Source organism: Epinephelus lanceolatus, chromosome 13, assembly GCF_041903045.1.
Source record: "Epinephelus lanceolatus isolate andai-2023 chromosome 13, ASM4190304v1, whole genome shotgun sequence".
NCBI lineage: Eukaryota > Metazoa > Chordata > Actinopteri > Perciformes > Serranidae > Epinephelus > Epinephelus lanceolatus.
Window position 1 is genome coordinate 24,735,156 of NC_135746.1, and position 23,001 is coordinate 24,758,156.

General features: G+C 40.5%; 1 protein-coding gene across 1 annotated transcript in view; it reads right to left on the reverse strand.

Annotated features, from left to right (window-relative positions):
• Positions 1 to 1,544: 1,544 nt before the first annotated feature.
• The window catches only part of LOC117270389 (regulator of G-protein signaling 6-like), a 158,523-nt gene continuing 137,066 nt past the window's right edge, over positions 1,545 to 23,001 (reverse strand). Inside the window, exons 13-18 of the mRNA XM_033647975.2 lie at positions 21,131 to 21,244; positions 19,406 to 19,531; positions 11,525 to 11,711; positions 5,781 to 5,870; positions 4,995 to 5,048; positions 1,545 to 2,783 (exon numbers count right to left, since the gene is read on the reverse strand). Of these exons, the coding sequence (XP_033503866.1) occupies positions 2,733 to 2,783; positions 4,995 to 5,048; positions 5,781 to 5,870; positions 11,525 to 11,711; positions 19,406 to 19,531; positions 21,131 to 21,244 (622 nt within the window). The 3' untranslated portion in view covers positions 1,545 to 2,732. The remainder of the gene's footprint in view (positions 2,784 to 4,994; positions 5,049 to 5,780; positions 5,871 to 11,524; positions 11,712 to 19,405; positions 19,532 to 21,130; positions 21,245 to 23,001) is intronic.

Genomic DNA, 23,001 nt, shown 5'->3' on the forward strand with positions numbered 1-23,001 from the left:
CTATACTGTGACATTTTTCATGATTTTGCACGACATACCATACTATGACTTTTTTTCATGATTTTGGACGACATGCTATACTATGACATTTTTTCATGATTTTGGACAACATACTATACTATGACATTTTTTCATGATTTTGGACGACATACTATGCTATGACTTTTTTTCATGATTTTGGACAACATACTATGCTATGACTTTTTTTCATGATTTTGGACAACATGGCAGTTTTTCATGATTTTGGGTGACGTACTATACTATGACTCTTTTCATGATTTTGGACGACATGCTATACTATGACATTTTTTCATGATTTTGGATAACATACCATACTATGACATTTTTCCTGATTTTAAACAACATACTATACTATGGCATTTTTTCATAATTTTGGACAACATAGTATACTATGACTTTTTTTTATGATTTTGGGTGACATACTGTACAATGACATTTTTTCATGATTTTTGACAACATACTATACTGTGCACTTTTTTCATGATTTTGGACATCATGACATTTTTTCTTCATTTTGGGTGACGTCCTATACTGTGACATTTTTCATGATTTTGCACGACATACCATACTATGACTTTTTTTCATGATTTTGGACGACATACTATACTATGACATTTTTTCATGATTTTGGACGACATACTATACTATGACATTTAATCATGATTTTGGACGACATGCTATACTATGACTTTTTTCATGATTTTGGACGACATGCTATACCATGGCATATTTTCATGATTTTGTACGATATACTATACTATGTCAATTTCATGGTCCAATTTACTATGACTTTTTTGACATGCTATACTGTGAAATTTATGACATGCTATACTATGACATTATTTTGACATGCTAAAGTATGACAATTTTATGACATAGTTTCCTTTTGTTTTTTTAAAGTGCTACACTACAATTTTTTTTAATATTGTATACGATCACATATATACCCCCCCCCCCCCCCCCCCCCCCCCCCAACGCTCACATAAGTTTTACTAGTGACGCCTTGCATTGGGTTAGTCACTGAATTCAATTTGTTATGCTTTGTTCGCAGCCCATCTATATGAGTCATGTTGCATTCATACAGTGATCCAATGAGTTATCACAAGCTCAGGCTGTGTAGTTGTGGTATCTTACAATCAGTGTGTAGTAAATGTAATTAAAAGTGTGTCACTGATGTAACCAGTTAGAACTCATAGTGATGATGAGGTCTTTAAAACCGCTAATGAAGATATTAAATTTTAATTTCAGGATTCCTGCATAAATCCTGTAAAATTAAGACAGACATTTCCCAGCACTGACATTCTTGACCCACTAGAGGGTGGCATGTGACCACAAAAAGAAAAGATGTACTTGTTAGATGGAACTGCATTTACAGTTAAAAAGCTGATGTTTAGCTCCATTACCTCAGGCTTTGTCTAGAAACTGACATTTCTTCATTTCATGTGATGTACAGGTGAATTTCTCTGCAGATTATAGAGGAATTAAATCGACACAATGATGAAATAACAGGCAAAATCCCTCACTTTATTGTGCATTCCTCTTTTATTATCATGGTCCTCTTTACATACGGTGAAGAATGGTTAGAGGTCAGCCCACTAAAATCTTGTGGCTGCCTGAAGTGGAATGTTCAGAAGATAGAATAAAGCCTAATATTATATCAACCCACTCATATAAAGTCGAACACCTCTCCTTACCTTTTAGTGACGACAACATTACACCTCTGTCTGTTCAGTGCGGTTGTTACAAGGGTTGGGGGAGAAGTGCTTGTTAGAAACAGACAGTGGCAGTGATAATCTGTGATTGTTTTCTAAGATCATGGGAGATAATCTGACAAATAGATAGAGAACAGAATAGTTTGCCAGTACTGTGACACGACAAAAACCAAAAAAAAAAACCCTTCCTTTTTACCTGCTTTATTGTACCAGAGCAGGTTAAGGTGTGTACAGGTGAAATTGCCATCTGTAGTTTTAATAAGCATAAAAACACAGGCATTAGTTTGGATGTAAATGCACAGTGTAACCAGTTAAACAACGACTGTACACCCAGAGGTCGTTAATCTTGTGTCATCCCACATCAGCAGATTGATCAAAAAGCTCATTAACTAAAAAGTCAGTGTACTAATCCACCTGTGCCACCATTAAAGCAGGACGTCTGACCACCATCAGTGTGAAGATTGAGCACAAATTCAGCTCAAGAGTGCAGATGTTTACTCCTCATCCTTCTTTCCCTTTATATCATCCTAGTGAATGACATGAGATAAAACAGCTAGCTACAGCATTAATCTAAGTCTCGTTTGCATTCAAGCATTCCATGTTTATATCACTGAAAGTAAAGCGATAGCGTCCTCAGCTACCATATTAACATGAGTGTAGATAGTAGAGAAAAACAAGAGAGAAACAACAAAGCCTGGCGTGGGGCAGGATTTTGAGTAGAAACCTCCTAAGAAGAGTAGCGTTGTTTATCCTCTACACTGTGACAGCACTGTCCTGGTGTCAGGTCTGGTGACTTATTGCATGCTGTCAGTCCGCTTGAACTGATCTGAGGTGAGTTTCAAATGTGTTGGCGGTCCAGTCCGGCGGTCTGGGCTTGTTTGACGCCCTCACCCGCCTCTCACAGCCACACCCAAACACCCCAGAGTCCTTATCCTCCTGCTCCCTGGGAGTAAGCAGCTCTTCTGGGCATGGTTCTTCCTACTCTTCATCCGGGCCTTGTCAGGACGACTGCATGAGGCCCGTCAGCCGCTTGCCTGTCAGTGACTTGCCCTGGTAGGAAGAAGAGAGATGGGGAGGGGAGGGTGACAGCCATCAAAATGCCATCAAGGTAAAAGCTTTCCACAGGACTCAAAAAGAGCAGAGTGGGAGGAGAAGTGAAAGAAAAGTAAGGCAGCAAAATATGTATGGAAGCTCAAAGTAGTGATGGATGGTTAGCAGACAACAAATGATTGTCAGTAAATGAATGACGCAACTAGGAAATAGCACTGTGGACTACAAGCTAGGTAGATTAGATTAAAGAGACAGTTCACCCAAAAAAGAAAACTATATATTAACAAATATAATCAGAAAATACAGAATTACACCTGTCAACCATGTAACTATGCAGAAGGAAGCGTGCATCTACTCAAAACTGCTGGCTCACCTCCAGCCACTGAGCTAGCTAACATTACAGCTCAGCCAGAGAGGATGCCTCTTGTTCATAAGTCAATGCACGCCTCTTTCTGCACTGTGTTACAGTGTGTTCACACTGGGCGCGAGGGGAATTTTTCGCGTGATAAGATTACACACAAAGTCAATGTAAAGACGCGAATAGACGCAAATTTGTGCCAGCGGCGCGAATGACGCAAATGGAGCAAACACGCGAAATTCGCGTCATTCGCCTCTTCGCCCAAGTTCAAAATATTGAACTCGAGCGAAATATTCGCTTGATGCTGTGTCGGGGCAGCCTATCAGCGTTGAGATTTTCCTGTCGTCACTGACGTCACTGACGTGCTGCTGCTGTTGTAGTAAACAACATTCATTGAGGCGACATGTGACTTGCCGGATACAGTGAACATTTATTGATTTTCACACGCCAAAAACTCACCGGAGACAGATGGATATTTATTTTGGTGCTAATATTCAATGCAGGCTCCACTTCACCGACGACGACTGGGATGCTCGCCCTCATTGCAGGTGTCTGGGTTATGGAGAACGCAGGTAGCCCTCACACACTTCTCTGCCACATCTGGATGTGGACCTCAATGGTCAACAACTGCCCCGCGTTGTTCCGAAAATGGAGGACAAGCTAATAATAGCTGTTTGTGGCCACCCGGAGCTTTATGACGTTACGTCCCCAGATTATAAGCTTCGGACCAAGAAAGACCTGGCGTGGAGGAAAGTGAGTGAGGAGGTCGGTCTGCCTGGTAAGTTCTGAAAATTGATTCCAGCTATCGGCTGTACGTTTCTATCAACAAAGTTAGCACTAGAATTAGCCCCAGTTAGCACAACCGATGTAGCTTGCTTTCCGGCCGGCATACTTGTCTGATTTTCTAGTGGTGTGAACACACTGTTACTCGCGTGAATGACAAACAAACAAATACTCCAGCGGTGAAACTCGCGCGAGTAGAGTGAGGCGAATATTTTACTCGCGCCCGGTGTGAACACACTGTTACAGTTGGCAGGTGTAGTTTAATACAAAGAAAATAGTTCCTACATGAAACTGCTCACAACAAGGTCTGTGGATTATCTTCAGTAACCAGGTCATGATTTCTGGAAAGAAACATTGCTGTTGAGTTTTTCAAACGTACTTTTTGGGGGATTTAAGCATCACAAGCCAAGTGCCATCTACGTAGTTCCATTATATTGGAGAGAAGGCAGACATCTCTACAGCTGATATCTCCAACACTCTGCAGCTCACACCAAAACAATCTAGACTGATAAATAGCACTACAGGTAAAAGGAACAATATCTATTTTTGATTTGGGGGTGAGCTGTCCCTTTAAATCCAGTGATATTACAACTTTAATCTGTCATGCTCATAGTGCCTCTATGGAGAGATGCATTATTTGGTTTGTTATGATTGCAGTTCTGTGTACACCAAAGACTCCAGCTGCTGGTTTGAAAGAGATAATATCTATCACTGTTTCATAAACCCAAACAAACATAGACAGCAAACAAGACTCACAAAGAGGCTACATGAGTAACGCCAATAGCAAAGAGCACAGGAATGGCTTTTATATCCTAAAACCTCCTTTTACACGTTTAATTTTGCATCTCTTCTTCTTAATTCATGGTTTTGGGGGGGGTGGGGGGGGCAATTTTTCATACAGTAGTTGTAATAACTGATTTAGTTTTGCTCCTGAAAATGGAGTCCCTGTAATATTTTTTTATTTTTATTTTTTGCTGGGATATGATGCAGCAGTGGCGTGTGGCAAAACTCTTGCTGTGCTGTAATAAATGCAGTTAAAGAGTTAAAAGCAGAGGCAGCGGGACACTCACCACACTGCGAGTGAACTTCTCCAGGGAGGTGCGTCGCCCCTGCTCTGTTTCAGGCTGCAGAATTAAAACAACAACAAAAAAAAAAAAAAAAAGGAAAAGGGAAGAGCTTCAACATTTCAGTGTTCAAAGCTAATATATCTGCATGCATCTCACACACTTTAACACATTTGTTCACATTAAAGGAACAGTTCACTAAAATCACAGATTGCAATCATAAATTTACATTCTTAAGTAGTTATTAGAACTTGTAAATGCAATTTAATTCATGCAGAAATGTGTGAATGCTGTGCAGCGTTTAGTGTGTTAACATATCCAGTGGCACTCTCTCAGCACCTCTAACTCTAATCACCTTCCATGCCTCACAGCTAGATACCACTAAGTATGGTAAGTGAGAATTACTCTTTTCAGTTTGGGTGAATCAACACTTTAGGAAATCTCATGACGCCCCTTTACAAAGCAACCTTGGTAAGGAAACCTCAGTTCATGCATTGGCAACGCTATGTACAAAGATGGCACATAAAAACTACACTATGTCATACAAAATGTAATAAAAATGACCAATCACTGTTGGATTTGCAAAAGGAGCAGGGTGTGAATAAAAGACCTTGGCTGAATGGCCTGAGTGGCCAAGAGGAGGTATAGGGATGAAGGGAGGGAGTTGGATATGTATTACGTGGCACTTTCACGTAAGTACTTCTTCCATCGCTGGTGAGTCATAGTTAGTTTATACATAATGTGCACACAGGAACTGACCTGTGCAATGATGACAAACAGACACACACTTACTTTCTTCCTCGCCATCAGCAGGTCCTGGTACACGTTGGAGCGCAGGAAGCGTGTATAGCTGTCACTTTTCATCAGCTTATAAATGTGGTCCTGGAGGCAGAGAGTAAGAGGCAGAAAGAGAAGGAGAGAGGTGACACATGGGTCTAAATGTTTGCCAGGACTTGTATATAAATGGCTCCGTGCTAATGATGTACAAAACTTGCAAATTCAGGTTGAACTAAACGAGGCAGTCACTGAGGGAGAAAAATGGTTGAAGCAAATTGCCAACTTGCTGACAGGAGAAATCTTTTTTTTTTTTAACTCTTCCCTTTTAAGCGTGTAACAGGAGAACACATTTGACAGACACCACCCAACCCTCAGCACTTCTCTCCACCAACCTTATCTATCTCCCAGCGAGGCGTATTCTCCAGAAATCACTCCACAATATAAACCCATTAGCTGATATTGGTGAAGCGTGTAAGAAAGACAAATGAGGCAGACAACAGTATGTGATAGAGCTTCTGAAGAGGCAGCACTGACACTGATCACCTGATGAGATATACATTAAAAGGGTGATATACCCATTCTGAACTGCACATAGAGTAGTTCCCTGCAGTGTGAGAGGAGGTGGAAGATCTGAGCTTTGTTGTTACTGTATACTCCCTTCTATACTCTGACCTCAATGAGAGGGTATGCCTATAGGAGGCTACAGTATATGTGAGCAGCTGAGACAACCTATTCCACAGAAAATGACTGGTAGATATAAAGTAATGTGTGAATGTACAGGAAGAAGGTGTGCTTGGACTGGAATGGTGACACAGACGTGCCAGGATGACAATACATATCAGTGTTTTCACTTTGCATCCATAGTATTAGATCATCAACATATTGGGCAAGAACTAGACCGGCAGTAAATATGAATTTTGAGTTTTTGTACAGATTAAACAAACCAGGGATTACATGTTGGTTAATGACCTTTAAAGGTGTTGGTAGGTGGATGTGTAACCTTCAGATGGAGCCAGGCCAGCTGTTTCCCCCTGTTTCCAGTCTTAAAGCTAAGCGAAGCTAACAGGCTGCTGACTATGTAAAGGCGAATGTATAGTAGTAACAGTATGATGTTTTTTGGTGGGCGGGGCTTAGTTGGAGTAGCTAGCTTAGTTTAGCTAGTGCTAGCTAGCAAGTTCTGTTGGCGTGTTTTCAACAATGGAGGAAGATGATGCCAGAGGTGTGTTCAGTAATACTCATTCCGAGTGCCGGAGTGCGCTTTGGCACAAACTGGACCACTCGTAAATTCAGAGCGCTGTCTGAATGTACCGTCCAGAGCACCGTACTCTCAGAGTGCGCAATATCAACACTCTGTCTTTGACCAACAGGGCTCTCATTTTAGTGTAGAGCATCAGAATTAATCTACAAATGCACCATGCCAGGTCACTCACTCTCCGGGACCGTGAGTGTAACTTGAGTAAGTAAACACTGACCAACGAGACCAAACTGGCCGACCCGTATGCTCTCACTCAGTGGATGGATGATCTGCTATCTTTTGTTGAAGACCAGTTGTTCAGTGCTGTTTCATGGTATCAGATGGAGAGTTTGTTGGATGGAGATATTAATGGTGATAATAGAAGGTGAGGACAGTTGAATGCCTTGTAAATATGATGGTCATCTGGTCATTATGTTATAAAGGATAAGATGTAAACTGAGATGAAAGGATGTAACCTCCTTCTCTCTGTTGTATTCAACTTCTGTGCCATCTCTTTTTACATTTTGAACTATAAACTTAGTGTGATCAGGGAGCATTAAGTGTGCAGAGTCCCTCCTTTAGCAGAGCAAACCCTACTTCCTGTGGAGACTCAGGTCCTTTAATGTTCTTTTATCCATCTGTTTGTTTGCTACATCACGTTGGGTGAGTGGCATCAGCGCCTGCAGCCAAAACAAACTGAACAATGTGATCAGGAAGGTCAGCTCTGTTCTGGGAACTACCCTGAGGCCATTAGAGGAGGTGGTGGAGAAGAAGACAATGCACAAACTGTTGCATCATGAAAAAATACCTTTTAACAACCTCTTGGTCAAACAGAGGAGCGCTTTCAGTGAGAGACTGATCCAGCTCCACTGTGACAAGGATTTCTTCTGTCAGCTGCAAACTCCCTGTTCAGCCAGTCCCCTCTGAGTCAAAAATTCCACTGAATGGACCAAAGGCATTTGCACAACAAATGCCTTTGGAGATGCACAAAGGAGCTGCCTTGGTCCATGCTGAAGCCATAAACTCCATTACTACCTGTCTTCTAGCAATAAATGAGCAATCATTTCTGAAAGTTAAATGAAGGCAAAACTGAAATCCTGCTTGTTGGCCTGAAAACAAAAAGAGAAATGCTGCATAATAATCTGGGGAATTTAACTCCCTGGATTAAATACGAGGTGACATGTCTTGGTGTGATCCTTGATTCAGATCCAAGCTTCAAGTCCCACATTAACAAGCTGACAAAAACATAATTTTTCCATCTCAGAAACATCGCCAAGGTACGAGCATTTCTAAATAATAAAAAGATGCAGAGAAACTGATTCATGCCTTTAATTCAAGACAACTTGACTACTATAACCAATTTTAACTGATATTAACCAGAACCAAGAGGAGAGAGCACATCAGGCCGGTCAGACCTTTGTCAATTACGGCCCAAAGCTATGAACACACAGATATCAGGGCAGCTAGCTCGCTAAATATTTTTTACAAGAAAGCTAAAAATGTATCTGTTCACTTTAGCCCGAAACTCTTTTTACTCTTTTACTTTCCATTTATGCTTGACACTGCTGCAACTCTTTTAAAATCTTACCTGATCTTATCCCAGTAGCCTTGTAAAATTAATATTTTAGTCAAAATGAATATTCAGTATTGGTTAATGTTATGGGTTCAGACAGTAGTTGATCATCATTAGCTGGTACTTAAGTAAATTACCCTACATAGGCTTAAAAAATTGCCACTTTTAATAATAAAAAGTATCGTATTAGTATCAATATTGATGATTTTTGCCCTGTATTACTCTGTATCAGACTGAAAACAAATTTGGTGGTATCGCCCTACCAGTAGGAAAACAAGTGGAAATATAGGCTATGGAAATGATGTTCTTATTGACGTCTTTGATGACAAAGAGAAAGTAATGTTAGTTTATCCAGGAGGCATAATAGCAATAAATATGCTGAGTGGCAACAGCCAAGGAGAGAAGCAAGGGAACAAATATGTCTTTGCATTTTGTCTTGTAATGCAAGACAAAATGCAGTGAATACCAGTGTGAAAGGTTTCTGTGTGTATAACAGTTTTTATCAGTTGATGACTTTAAACAATTCACATATATATATATATATATATATATATATATATATACACACAGTACAGGCCAAAACACCTTCTCATTCAATGCGTTTTCTTTATTTTCATGACTATTTACATTGTAGATTCTCACTGAAGGCATCAAAACTATGAATGAACACATGTGGAGTTATGTACTTAACAAAAAAAGGTGAAATAACTGAAAACATGTTTTATATTCTAGTTTCTTCAAAATAGCCACCCTTTGCTCTGATTACTGCTTTGCACACTCTTGGCATTCTCTCCATGAGCTTCAAGAGGTAGTCACCTGAAATGGTTTTCCAACAGTCTTGAAGGAGTTCCCAGAGGTGTTTAGCACTTGTTGGCCCCTTTGCCTTCACTCTGCGGTCCAGCTCACCCCAAACCATCTCGATTGGGTTCAGGTCCGGTGACTGTGGAGGCCAGGTCATCTGCCGCAGCACTCCATCACTCTCCTTCTTGGTCAAATAGCCCTTACACAGCCTGGAGGTGTGTTTGGGGTCATTGTCCTGTTGAAAAATAAATGATGGTCCAACTAAACGCAAACCGGATGGGATGGCATGTCGCTGCAGGATGCTGTGGTAGCCATGCTGGTTCAGTGTGCCTTCAATTTTGAATAAATCCCCAACAGTGTCACCAGCAAAACGCCCCCACACCATCACACCTCCTCCTCCATGCTTCACAGTGGGAACCAGGCATGTGGAATCCATCCGTTCACCTTTTCTGCGTCTCACAAAGACACGGCGGTTGGAACCAAAGATCTCAAATTTGGACTCATCAGACCAAAGCACAGATTTCCACTGGTCTAATGTCCATTCCTTGTGTTTCTTGGCCCAAACAAATCTCTTCTGCTTGTTGCCTCTCCTTAGCAGTGGTTTCCTAGCAGCTATTTGACCATGAAGGCCTGATTGGCGCAGTCTCCTCTTAACAGTTGTTCTAGAGATGGGTCTGCTGCTAGAACTCTGTGTGGCATTCATCTGGTCTCTGATCTGAGCTGCTGTTAACTTGCGATTTCTGAGGCTGGTGACTCGGATGAACTTATCCTCAGAAGCAGAGGTGACTCTTGGTCTTCCTTTCCTGGGTCGGTCCTCATGTGTGCCAGTTTGGTTGTAGCGCTTGATGGTTTTTGCGACTCCACTTGGGGACACATTTAAAGTTTTTGCAATTTTCCGGACTGACTGACCTTCATTTCTTAAAGTAATGATGGCCACTCGTTTTTCTTTAGTTAGCTGATTGGTTCTTGCCATAATATGAATTTTAACAGTTGTCCAATAGGGCTGTCGGCTGTGTATTAACCTGACTTCTGCACAACACAACTGATGGTCCCAACCCCATTGATAAAGCAAGAAATTCCACTAATTAACCCTGATAAGGCACACCTGTGAAGTGGAAACCATTTCAGGTGACTACCTCTTGAAGCTCATGGAGAGAATGCCAAGAGTGTGCAAAGCAGTAATCAGAGCAAAGGGTGGCTATTTTGAAGAAACTAGAATATAAAACATGTTTTCAGTTATTTCACCTTTTTTTGTTAAGTACATAACTCCACATGTGTTGAAAATAAAGAAAACGCATTGAATGAGAAGGTGTGTCCAAACTTTTGGCCTGTACTGTATATATATAGGCCTTAGGATTGAAACACTTTTCCCCCTGGCCACATGCACCTTTCAACACCTTTAAATGATCTGATCCATAACTGCACTACAACTGTTTATGCTTGCACCATATCCACACGTGTACAGTAGAACGTACCCCACTTATTTGAGTTATTGCTGATAAGTGTTGTATATCATATATTAGTATTGTATAGTTGTTGGGATTTTTTTGCTGCTGTACCAAAATAAATAAAATCTCTGTCCAAGGTTAACAAAGCACTCTATCTATCTTTAGCCAGTCCTCTCTGTACATTGAAAGGCAGCAAGTGTATTATTGAATTTCAGTGCAGACAGACGGGTTAACCTTTCAGCTGACAGGTGGGAATAAATGGAGGTTTGGCTTTTGCATCACCAAAAGAAAAAAAAGGGACTCTGCATTGCATATTAAGTATATTGATTATTTTCTGGCTCTCTCTTTTAAATGTAATTTAAAAATGGCAGTTAAGGGTATTATTTACGCGTGTGGGTGAGCAAGTTAATGAGGTCTTAAAGGGATTTTAGTCACTTTGTCCTTGATTTTACTGTGAAGTGTTTCATTAAAATGTTAAAACCAGAGTCCCTGTGGGTGCACAGCAAAATGAGGAATACTTCCATATTATTGTTATTGCACTACAGAGGAGACCTGTGAAATGAGAATGTGTGACTGCTTTGATGACTGATCTCCAAATCTAGCTTTGATTTTATTAACTTGTTAGAAAGGATGGGATAAATTTACCAGAACTCACTGTACTCTGCATAACTATTCTTTCCCCCTGTATCTTGTCCTTAGTCACCTGTGCGTCCTCATAGCTGTATCGTCCAGGGTCTTTCAGGTTCTGGCTCGTGCGTTCATAGCTGTGGGAGTCCAGGTTGATAGAGCTGGGCGCTCCCTCCGCCAGGAACTCTGCCCAAATGTCCTGCGCCCTCTGTGCCACTTCCTGCTGGGGCATCCTCTTCAGGTCCTGCACCGCCAACCAGAACCTGGAATACAAATAAAATACACCTCAGATAATCACTTGACTCAAAGGTATGCTGTGCAGGATTGTCATTTGCTGTTTTTAACATGCTCGCCAGCCAAGTGAAAGTAAAAGCCAACCCCAGATTTACTCGTTTCACATTTACTTAGTTTCTCACTAAATTTACATTTTTTCAGGAGTTGTGTCTCTTGGATATGTGCTGCTTATGGTCTAGCAACTGGTTGCTACCTTTTTATAAAGCCCCAACCTCATCTTAGTGCTGTGGGGCTACACGCCCATGAGCATCCCAAACACAGAAAATAACAAGGAAATAAGAAAATACAGGGAAAGTCTCTGCAGGAAAATATCCTGCATAGTATATCTTTAAAGAATGTCTAAACAACCTGATCTGCATACAAAACAATGTGTAGAATTGATTTCTCAGTGGTAACTTTTCTGTGAGGGAAAAGCTCTTTCAAACAACAGAAAAAGGTTCTTAGTTTCAGATTGAGTAAAAGACATTTTTTTCTGAAGAATTATCCACAAATCTGAGAGTAAGGTGGGTCATTTCAATTGTTTCTGCTGAAAATAGTCTTTCCTTAAGAGCTCCCAGAAAGCGAGTGTGAATTTCTTGGCACATGTGAAATTGTCAAACAGACAGCTGCCAAGCAGCATATCCCAGGGCTGAGAAATGAAGCCAACACTCAAGTGCCAAAAAGTGCAGTTCTTTGAACGGCCACTCGAGGCTAGCTCCAGAGACTCCCATGTAAAAAATTCCAATCTTTACAGCAGAAGTACACGTTTACAGCTTGGTGCAAAAAATGGTTTTGGTCTCTATTGATAATTTCTCTGTTCAAGACACTGCATGTGGGATGGATTTTTATACAACTCAACTGTTACATTTTATTAAGACTGGGATTTAAAAGAATGTGTGAATTTCTGGCACAGAGCTTTTATTTTGAAGTGCCATTTCCTGCTGTCGAGTGAATGACTAACAGACAGCTACTTGACAGAGACAGCAAACCAGCTCGACAACATGGCCATATGCAAGTATGACGCTGAATGTATTAAACTGTGTGGACCTTAAACTAACAACTAAGAAGAAATCTGGACCCTCTCACTGGACCAGTTGGGAACCACTGGTTTAGATGGTCATCAAAGAATATGTAAACAAGATGCATATAATGTAGTTTTAGAGCTGTTTAGCATATTATAGATAAGCCAGTACAATGAATAGGAAAGCTTTTAAGCAGAAGGCAGAAACCCTCTCAAGATGGAACGGTGATATAATTTCCTAAGTGAGGATATTATATTGATGTATTTTAGTCTGTAATCCCTGGCAAACTTTCTTTGTGTTTTGGATTTGTACTGTACTGTGTTGTGTTTGTGTGGTGTGTGTGTATTTGCTCTTTGTCGTGTAATTAAATTGTAAAAACACAAAAACAAAGAGCAGTGCTTTTTTCATGAAAACTCAGAATTCTGAGATAACAATCTTGTTAATTAGGACAAACAGAGCAAATATTATTTCTCAAGTGAATGCATTACCCCTCCAGCGTAGGCAGAGAGAGCTCTGAGAGCCTGAAACTCTATCGGGCGGTATAAAAACAGTTAACTCTTCAAAGACATGAAGTGTGAAACCTGTGAAAAAAGGAGCTCCAATATAGCCCCTTTTTACATTTGAAGGCCTTAATTTTAGAAAACTGACAACACTGGTAAATACCAGTATAATACAACAGATTCAGACAATACACCGGGTTTTCTGCCTCTTCCTGCACTTTATATTCTTTGGTATCGTTGTCATTCTGTGTAGTGGTGTAGTGGTTGATGATGAGGTGGCTGTACTGTCAGGGACATGGGTGAGTTACCAAGGAGGAAGTGGATAAACCCTCCTAACAGTCCAGTGGCTTTTTTCAAACAAGGTATTTTTATTGGTAATTCAATAAAGATATACAGAGTATTAACAAACACAGAACCCCACGCACCCATCAACCCAGGAATGGACAGAGGAAGCCAGACCAGTCAAAGGAAATGTGATAGACAAGAAAGAAAGAAAATATATAAACAAATAAATAAATAAGAATTTTAAAAAATGTCCTGGTTCGAACCCAGGAGGGAGCCCTTCTCTCCCCATGTCAGTCTGGGTTTTCTCCAGGTACTCCAGCTTTCTCCCACAGTCCAAAGACATGCAGGAATTGTCCATAGGTGTGAATGTGAGTGTGAATGGTTGTCTGTCTCTATGTGTCAGCCCTGTGATAGTCTGGCGACCTGTCCAGGGTGTACCCTGCCTCTCACCCAGTGTCAGCTGGGATAGGCTCCAGCCCCCCACGACTTTCAACAGGAAAAGCGGCTACAGAAATGAATGAATTAATGAATAAATAAAAATTAAAAAAAGGGAAAAATTATGACAAATGAATTAACTTAACTAAACTCTTATTTAAAAAAATTCAGATTCCGTATTTGCCACATGATCATTATTATTATTATTATTATTATTATTATTATTATTATTATTATTATTATTATTTTATTTATTTTATTTTTAAATGTATTTATACATTTTTATTTATTAACTTTTTTTTGACAGCTCTAAAAATGTTTGAGTTTTTATCTGGCCTCTGGGTTATTGTTTTTATTGTGTGAAACACTTTGTGTTGCATTCTTTTTGTATGAAAAGTGCTATATAAATTAAGTTTGATTGAGTTAAAACAACAGATTTTCTCCAGTTATAAATGATACATAATGATCCAGTGCCCATATGTTGGAGGTAAAGAAGCCTTCTATTTACACAGGATGAGCCTTCTGGCCAGAACTGAGCAGAAAGAAACAATGTCTGCTTGGGCTATACTGAAGTTAACATATAGAGAAGTTACTCCAAATACTGCCATGGACATAGATGGGGTGACCAACTGTCCAAACATTACTGAAAAAGTTTTAAATATTAAATCCCAGAATTGAAATAGTTTCGGACATGACCAGAACATGTGACATAAAGTGGCTGAAGACTGTTCACACCTGTCGCATGTAGGATCAATATCACTGCTATAGCCTACCAAGCTCTGGACCAGTTGAGTCGATGTACAATCTTATATTAAATAACAATGTGTCTCAGACAAACAGAATATGAATATATTTTTGAATAGCTTTATGTCACACCTTGTCCAATATCTGCTCTCCAATATTAACATAAAAGAGTCCAAAGCTGAAAGATTATGAGTTATTTGTAGATTTGACTTATGGACTGTTTTTTATCTATGTTACATTCATGAACAGAATCTGAGAGGGATGGGTAAGTCCAGTGGGTATACCTCAACTACACCACTGAGTCTGTGTATTTTAAACACCACAATAGACAGATATGCAGGGAAGCAGGACGTGAACTGTGTTAAACACCAGAGGCAGCAGAGAGCTGCATGCTGACTGCCTCCAATATTACTTTGTATCTATATTGATCTGTGGACTGCTTCAGAGATATAATAATATACTGTAGAGAGAAACACTCTGGGGTTTGCTCCTCTCTATCTCCTTCTCACTCACTGTCACCCTCCCCCTCAGTAGCGCTCCTCCAAAAGCTCCTTCATAAAGGCAAAAGCAATTAAATGTCCAGAGAAGAGGAATAAGAGAGGGGGAGGGAGAGAGGCGAGGAGGCTGGTGGGATAGCCAAGAGGTGAGTGGTGATAAGGGTGTGTGCTCCGACTCTCTCCTGCTCATGTGTGTGTATGTGTGTTATCGCCTCTCCTCTCCTGTGTAGCTCACAGGTATCAGCAACCTCCCCGTTATCTCTCACAGTTCGCTCCCAGACTGTGATTCCTAACATGTCTCTCCTTCTTTCTCTCTGGCTTTTTAAGACGCTCACTCATCCTCATCTCACACATTCGCATCACAGACACACTCGCTTATTGCTGCTCTGCTGCATAAAGGCCTGAACACGATGTGAGTGCATGAATCTGTGTGTGGAAATGAAGGATTAATTTAATATTTGTACTGTGAATCAATAGGAGACAATCCTGTGAAATCAACAACCCCAGTGAGACACACTTTCACATTAGTGCACACACACTTAGAGAGACTGGTCATCTCTACCAGCTGCAAGGTGCTTCCCCCTTCTTTGATGTTACATGAGGGATTTGCTACGTGTGTGCTAGGTTTTGGTGCTTGGGGGGCCTGGATGTGTATGCGTGTGTGTGAGTTTGTGTTGTCTGGGGGGGGTTATCTCATACTGAGGAGCAGCGTTTGATTTTTAACTGTAACGTAAGGAGGAGGACGGTCTAAGGATGAACAGAAGGATGACGACAGGTCCAAATGTCACTATCATAACAAACCCCATGCAGTTTTTCAAAATGACTACCCAGATGTACGGCACTAGCAGCAGCTAGCTTTAAGGATATTAGTGGGAATATCAGCAGATCAGTGCTTTGTGCTTCATTAACTACAAGATCAAGAGGTAATTATTTTGTTATCATGAGAGAAAAAGCTTTGTTATCTGGAGATAATGAAATAATCAAGCTGTTATCATTAGAAAACAAAAGGTCGTTTCCTCTTGTTCCTTTTAATGTTTATCAGAGATCAGGAGTGCCAGGTCAGTGTGCATGGATGGCGTCTTGACAACTGTACCAGCTGATTCAAGCTGGAAATGTCAGATGTCATGGAGTACGTGTTATTGATCAGCGCATCAGACTGTATTTCAAACAAGGTCTAACACAGGCAGGGACTGTATTGTATCTTTCTGTTAGGGCACTGACACATCATCACCATCAGTCAATGTTGGGCCTCTGTGAGCATCTGTCAGCCTTGTTTTTACGATGTGTCCTGCACCACTGGCGCTAGTCGGCCATTGTCTGCTCTGGCGTCCGAGCCAGTGGAGCCCATCCGTGGGTGAAATCACTCACAGATCAGCTTAGTCCATAAGAAGAGATACGTGATTGAGAAAAATAAACAAACTACAAAGGTCAAGAGGGTGTGAGATCGAAACAAATTTGCTATATTAGGTAAGATTATTTTTAACTTTTGACTTCTTTTGCTAGCCTGATGGGACCAACCTGATGACGTGAGCTCTCTGCATCAGTCTGGGCTCACTGCCAACCTAAATACTCTTCAGAAATTAAAATTCAATCAGCCAATCAGGGATCCACATCGCAGCTGACAAGGTAAGCAGCGAGTCAGGGATTGCGTTGCAGTTGATGATGTAAAATGCAGGCTGCAGCTTGCAGAATAGTGATGGCGTCTGTCGCTCCCAAGAAGAGTAAACACAGCAGAAATAATGATAAGTACAAGATTATACACTCATGGAGTTTCTCAAGGGAGAGGTGTTTTCATCGTTCTTCAGAATGAATTTGGCAAAATCTTAATTTATCAACTGGCTCCGTTGGTGATGAAGAAGTTATCCGGTGTTTTGTTACGCTGATTGACTAAAGGAGTTTGTCTGTCAAGGTGAGTTCTTCCGCCCACTGAAAGTGTTTGGGGTTGCAGCAGGGCCAGACTGACTGAGACAGCAAAACAGAATGCTGGGAGGGTCTCACCAGGCTACTCCTCTGCAGCATTGGTTTGTGATTTTGTGTGTTGCTGCTGACTAGTGCAAAGCAGTATCATGTGTTCTTTCAACATTGGGTTGTGTTGCTTATGTGCTAACTGGCTGACTAGCATCTTGAATCCATCCTGTCAGTCTTCTGGCTCCCCTTTTTGAATGATGAATACAGACGACCACCACCTGTTGGTACAGAGAGTTATTTCCTCTCATCCAGGCGCAGAACATATGTACTAGGTGGGCGTTGGTTTTAGACTTTGAGTATGTCCAAGTGCAACTTTTTGGCAGAGACAAAAGTGATGTTAGGCAATGCAACAGTTGGCCTTCATTGCCACTATTCCTTTGATGTTGGTTTGCTGTGTCTGGGCCCTTTGAGAAAGGGTCAGCAACCTTTACTATCAAAAGAGCCATTCTTGGCCAAAAAACTCTCAAATAATCTGCCTGGAGCCGCAAAACATATTTGAGCCTTCTAATGAAGGTAACAAAAAGTCTAAATTTGCCCATCAACATTACCAATAAGTGCAAATGAGCGTTTATTAACATTTTACTACAAGGTGGCTACTCTGCAGTGGGCTATATATGACTGTTGGGTAATTAAACTTTGCAGGGTTAGCAGTAAAAGCAAACAAGTATGTCCACACACTGTTAACTTCTCTATCATCCTCCAAGACTTTTTTCGATCAAAATCCATAGCTAGCTTAGCAAGGGAGATCCCAGACAAGTCCTCACTACTCATGCCGATATGTCTTGTTTCTTCAGACTTCAATCATCCAATCCACCAAAAAACACCAAACAAGAGTCAACAGCTAAAAAAAAGCTGTTTGGCATTGGCAGAGAAGATTTGGCAAATTTTTCAAGGGTGCAACCCACATACTCAGCTCTGCTGCTCATCCCACAAATGCATGTTCTTTACAAATGTGGCACCATTTCAAAGGAAAATAAACAGGCTTTCCAACGGTATAAGATATATTGCCAAAAGGCATCGTTACAACAAAGAAATGATCTACCAAACACAAATTTCCTTTTCAGATATGAGAGTTGTATTGGGAATGTATGTGTGTACTGCCAAAATGTCAAACGAATACCTTAAATTTTATTTTTTGCACCACAAGTAATCTGATATTGAGCTACATTTAATTGTCATTTAATTTGGATTCCATTCTACACACACACACACACACACACACACACACACACACACACACACACATAGGAGGAAGGCTCCATCTTATGAGGTACATGCACTGTTATCTCTGTCACCAAAGTGTGTGCAAACCAGTTTACAATATCTTTGTGAGTGGAGGCAGAGCATTGTGGTCTATAGTCCAGCCTTGGGCTGCCAGTTCAAACGGATCTGTAATGTTTATCATGATTAGTTTGTCCAAACACCGTCGCTTGACCACTGTAGCAGGCACAGTAAACACAGTGTGTTCCTCCCAGGATAGTGTCCCTGTCCCAAAAACTAAACACAGCGTGACATCAGCTTCACATTCTCTCTTGGTCTTTTCTACCTAGTTTCTCCACATGCATCAGTTTTGTTTTATTTGATCTTTTCATATAACCCGCTTTTTTCCACTGTTTTTCGACCATGCAAATGTGTTCTTAGGGAGAATATCATTTAAAAGAAATCAGTTACGGATATATCTTACTGAGCACAACTCACAGGGTAATTATATTTCCAAGTGCAAAGATAGTCTGCGTGACAATTCAGCCCGACAGGATCCTTTTCCTACTCTGGAATATTGTGTTTCTGTGAGGAAAATCTTTCATTTGTGATTTTTTTTCTTCCTGTGTTTACAGCATGCAAGTGGGTTGAAATGGTAGGTTGGAACAAAAGGCATACCAAAGAGAAATCTGTGTTTTCTGGCTATTTTCAGAGCAGTGAAAGCTTTTGACTAACTGTTATACTCTCCTCACAATGTCACAAGAGAAGATGCACAAAAGGTGCTGCTGAACAGCTTCAGATTTACACAGAACCACATGTCAGCAGGATGATTTTGTCCAAAGCAGAAGAAACTTTTCCTTAGAAATACAACTGAAATGTAAAATGGACCACCAGCATGCACCACATGATTTTTCTCTCTCCCTGGAGCGCAGCATGTTTACAACAGCAAATGTAAAAGTTTTCATTCACTGGCAAAAAAACACCAGGACATAAGACGGTTGGAGATGATTATTGAAGCATCTCCTGTGCTCACCGCAGGTTTTCTGAGCTGAACTCTGACTCCAGGAACTTCAGGAAGAGCTCCTGTCCCGCCGGGTCCTTCAGGGCCTCCTCCAGAGAGAAACCCCACTTCTTCACCCGCTGTTGACTGGGCTCCTTACTGGGAGACACAGAAGGAGGCAGTATGAAGCATCCACCTGACGCTTCAGCAGGGAGGTCAAGATTAGACAGAGATTAGGAGAGATTAAATTACAGGGAAATGGTGGAGAAATACTCAGCATCGCGAGGGCTGACATGAATACAGAGGAAGCCATAAGAAGACATTAAAACCTAAAATGCAATCAGTCATCTAAAAGGCCTGATGCTGATGTGAGATTAGTGTCGGGAAAGCTGCGCATTATGCCATCTGTCATCATCATCAATCAATTTTAATCTCTGCAGGGAATACATTTTCTCCTATTCTGCAATTAATCAATTCAGCTAAATTATTAAACTACATTAGGCACAATGATTATACGTCTTCTCTAATTAATTCCTGCATAATTCAGAGCAGGCCAGGAGTGCAGAGCAGAGTGTAACTTCTTTGGAGCTGCGAACGCCCTCTCTGAGAGACAATGCTTTAGTTCATTACCTCCATATCTCTGCGAACATTTCAGAGGATGATCGATAATTTGACATTGTCCAATATGTGACTGTAACACATAAACAGAGTTGGATTATTTGATTGGGATTGATGGAGTAAGCAGAATGACCTCCGTGTTTCCTTCACTGCAAAAAATGGGCAATCACTCAGAGTAATTACCTGTAAATACCACTCAGAGCTGCTGTCAAATTACTCCTCACTCTGCAGCACTGATCCCTTTTATTGTTCCTCAGCTCCAGATGCTATTTATACAGCGTTTTATTTTTTTCAGATTTGTATAAAAGATAATCTTAGAATTAAACAAGCAGGATTTTTTGCACTGGCTTTTTAAGAATTCACTAAAAGTCTTATTTAGTTTCCCTTTTTTCCCTTTTTTCCCTTTCCCTTTTCATTGTTCATTCATTGCTCACGTCAGGCAAATTTCATCATTCACATCTGCTGTAATTCAAAAAGAACGATGGACAGCTGTGTTGTTGTTGTTGTGAAAAAGGATTACAATTGATGAAGCAGAGGGAGAGATATCATCTTTTTTTATACCACACTTTCTTCCTCCTTGCCAAAACCTGCCACCTACATTACCCACAGTGCAACTCAATTGAACAGTGTGGTTGGAGATTCATGGCAGCTAACGAAGCCTTGAGGTGCTTGCCTCAAGTAGAGATGAGGAACAGGCCACAGAAGTCTGGTGAGCTCACTTTGTTTTCCGGAAATACACCCTGACTTTAACTCAGTGGTTCCCAACTGGTGGGTTGGGTCCAAAAGTGGGTTGCAGGTCCATTCTGATTAGACCTCAAGTGACTTGGAAACATGTCAAGTTTGTAAAAAACACATACATTTTCAAGTACAGTGAATTATTGACACAGGGCTTTTATTTTGAAGGGCTGTTTCCTGCTGTAGAGTGAGTGACTTACAGACAGCTACTTACAGAGAGCGTGTGGACAGACTTTGTTGAGGCAATAACTTTCCAACTGTGTGAAATACAGCAACGAAACTTTACATGCGTGTGAGATTGAAGATGAGTGAGGTCCAAGCAAGGGCTTGAAAAAAGAAAAAGAAATGAAGAGGAAATGTTCACTGGCTGTGACAGTGACACTGCTATACTTTCTGGTTTCGTACCTGCTGGCCTCCAGATCCCAGAGGGAGGGGTCGTCGCTGGTCCACGGGTTGGGCGGTTCCTGCGCCGTCACAAACGGGTCATAATCCATGTACTGCTCAGTGTAACTTATCAGACTGACACACAGACACAACACAGGGGACAGAGCACAAGAGAGGCTGATTCAATCGTTGGCCAAAAGTTTAAGGACAAAGTTTAATATTCTGACAATTTGTTCAATGAGATCAATATTCCCTCTGTTTACCTGATATAACTGTGACTTGAAAGCTTTCAGAAGTTAATGAGTGAATTAAAAAAAACAAATCGTTAAGCAGGAGCATCTGTTCTGATCACAAGCTCAGATGTGAACCTCCTACCTCTCTTTGATAGTCTAAGATAAACAACAACTGGGAGATGCAGCCAAGCAGAAAGTGAATCAACACCAGCAGAAGGACTCTGAAAATGTTTTACAGCTCACACTATAAACTATAACTCAAGAATCTTTTTCAGTGTGTGTTTTTTTTCTACACCTTCTTGGCCACATAACATCCCTCCATAACAAACTGTGCATACAGTAATTTACTGCAGTTATAACACATTTGAGGATTTTCAAGCTTTGTAACAAAAACCTTATGAGATTATAAATCACCTGAGAATGCCAGTTCATGGTAAACAGCTTCAAGTTGTATAAAAGAAGAGCAAAATATTGTCTTAAGTTGGACTAGGTGGACATTCTTACAAATACCTCTTTTAATTTTTTGTCTCCTATATTTTCATTTGGAGAGGGGAATACTATATATATATATAAATAATGTTTGAGCCTATTTAAGTTACTTTTAGTACGTTCTTCTGCTGGTGTCAGTAGGGAGCTGGAGTCAGGTCCCTAATTTTGTCTACTCCTCTTTAACCAAGTTTAAGTAATCACTGTAGCTTTGGAATTCAACTCATAACGAGGCTTTAAAGGTAAGGTGATTGTTATAATAGGCCTTATAGTTTAGTTTCCTTCTTCTTTTAGTGTTATTTTTGTATTTAAACTAAATTGTAACTACTAATAATGATGAACTTTCATTTACATGGTATTGCACTAAAGAATATGAACTCTGAATAAAACATAAATGTTGATACTTTGGTCAGACCTCTTATTAAAGCACTTCAGCTGCATGTTTGTATGAAAGGTGCTATGTAAATAAAGCTGAGTCAGAGTTATTAGCTGTTAGGAAGATATCGTAAGCGGGGCTTTATGTTACTACTGAGGAGCTATAGAGACACCCAAAGACTATGAATCAGGTCTGTAGAGCCTGTAAACTATCAAATGTCACCCAAGGTCATCCTGTTAGCAATAGAAACTAACAAACTAGCTCACCAAGAAACTTAAATAAATCAGTCAGTCAAATAGAGGATGTCAGGCAGTATAGAGCAGAGCATGCATGTGATGATTAGACCAAACAGAAGAGACAATGTTTGTTAAGTCCTCTCACATGTATCCAGAACACAGCATGCAACAACTCAAGGCGAGAAGAGAATCAGGACCATGGACAGAGGCAGCCTGAGCTGAACTCAATACAGCCTGTACTCTTAACCCGTTCACAACACATTTATGTTCCAAACACAGGAAAAAATACTGTTATGGTGGATTTCTACTCTAAATGCACTCAGGAATCATTAGCAAAAAAGTTTTTGGATTATGGTACTTTATTACATGTTACTTTTTCTGTTTATTCAGATGGATGGAAAATCTTAAAGGAAATGGCCACTACAGAATGAAAATACAGACAGTACTTACTGACCCTCATGCCAACAAGAACTCCAGTGTAGTTTTTTAATCCACAAAAGTCATTCGGGTTATCGGAGGATAACAGCTAGCCGGCATAACAGCTACATTTGAAGTGCATGG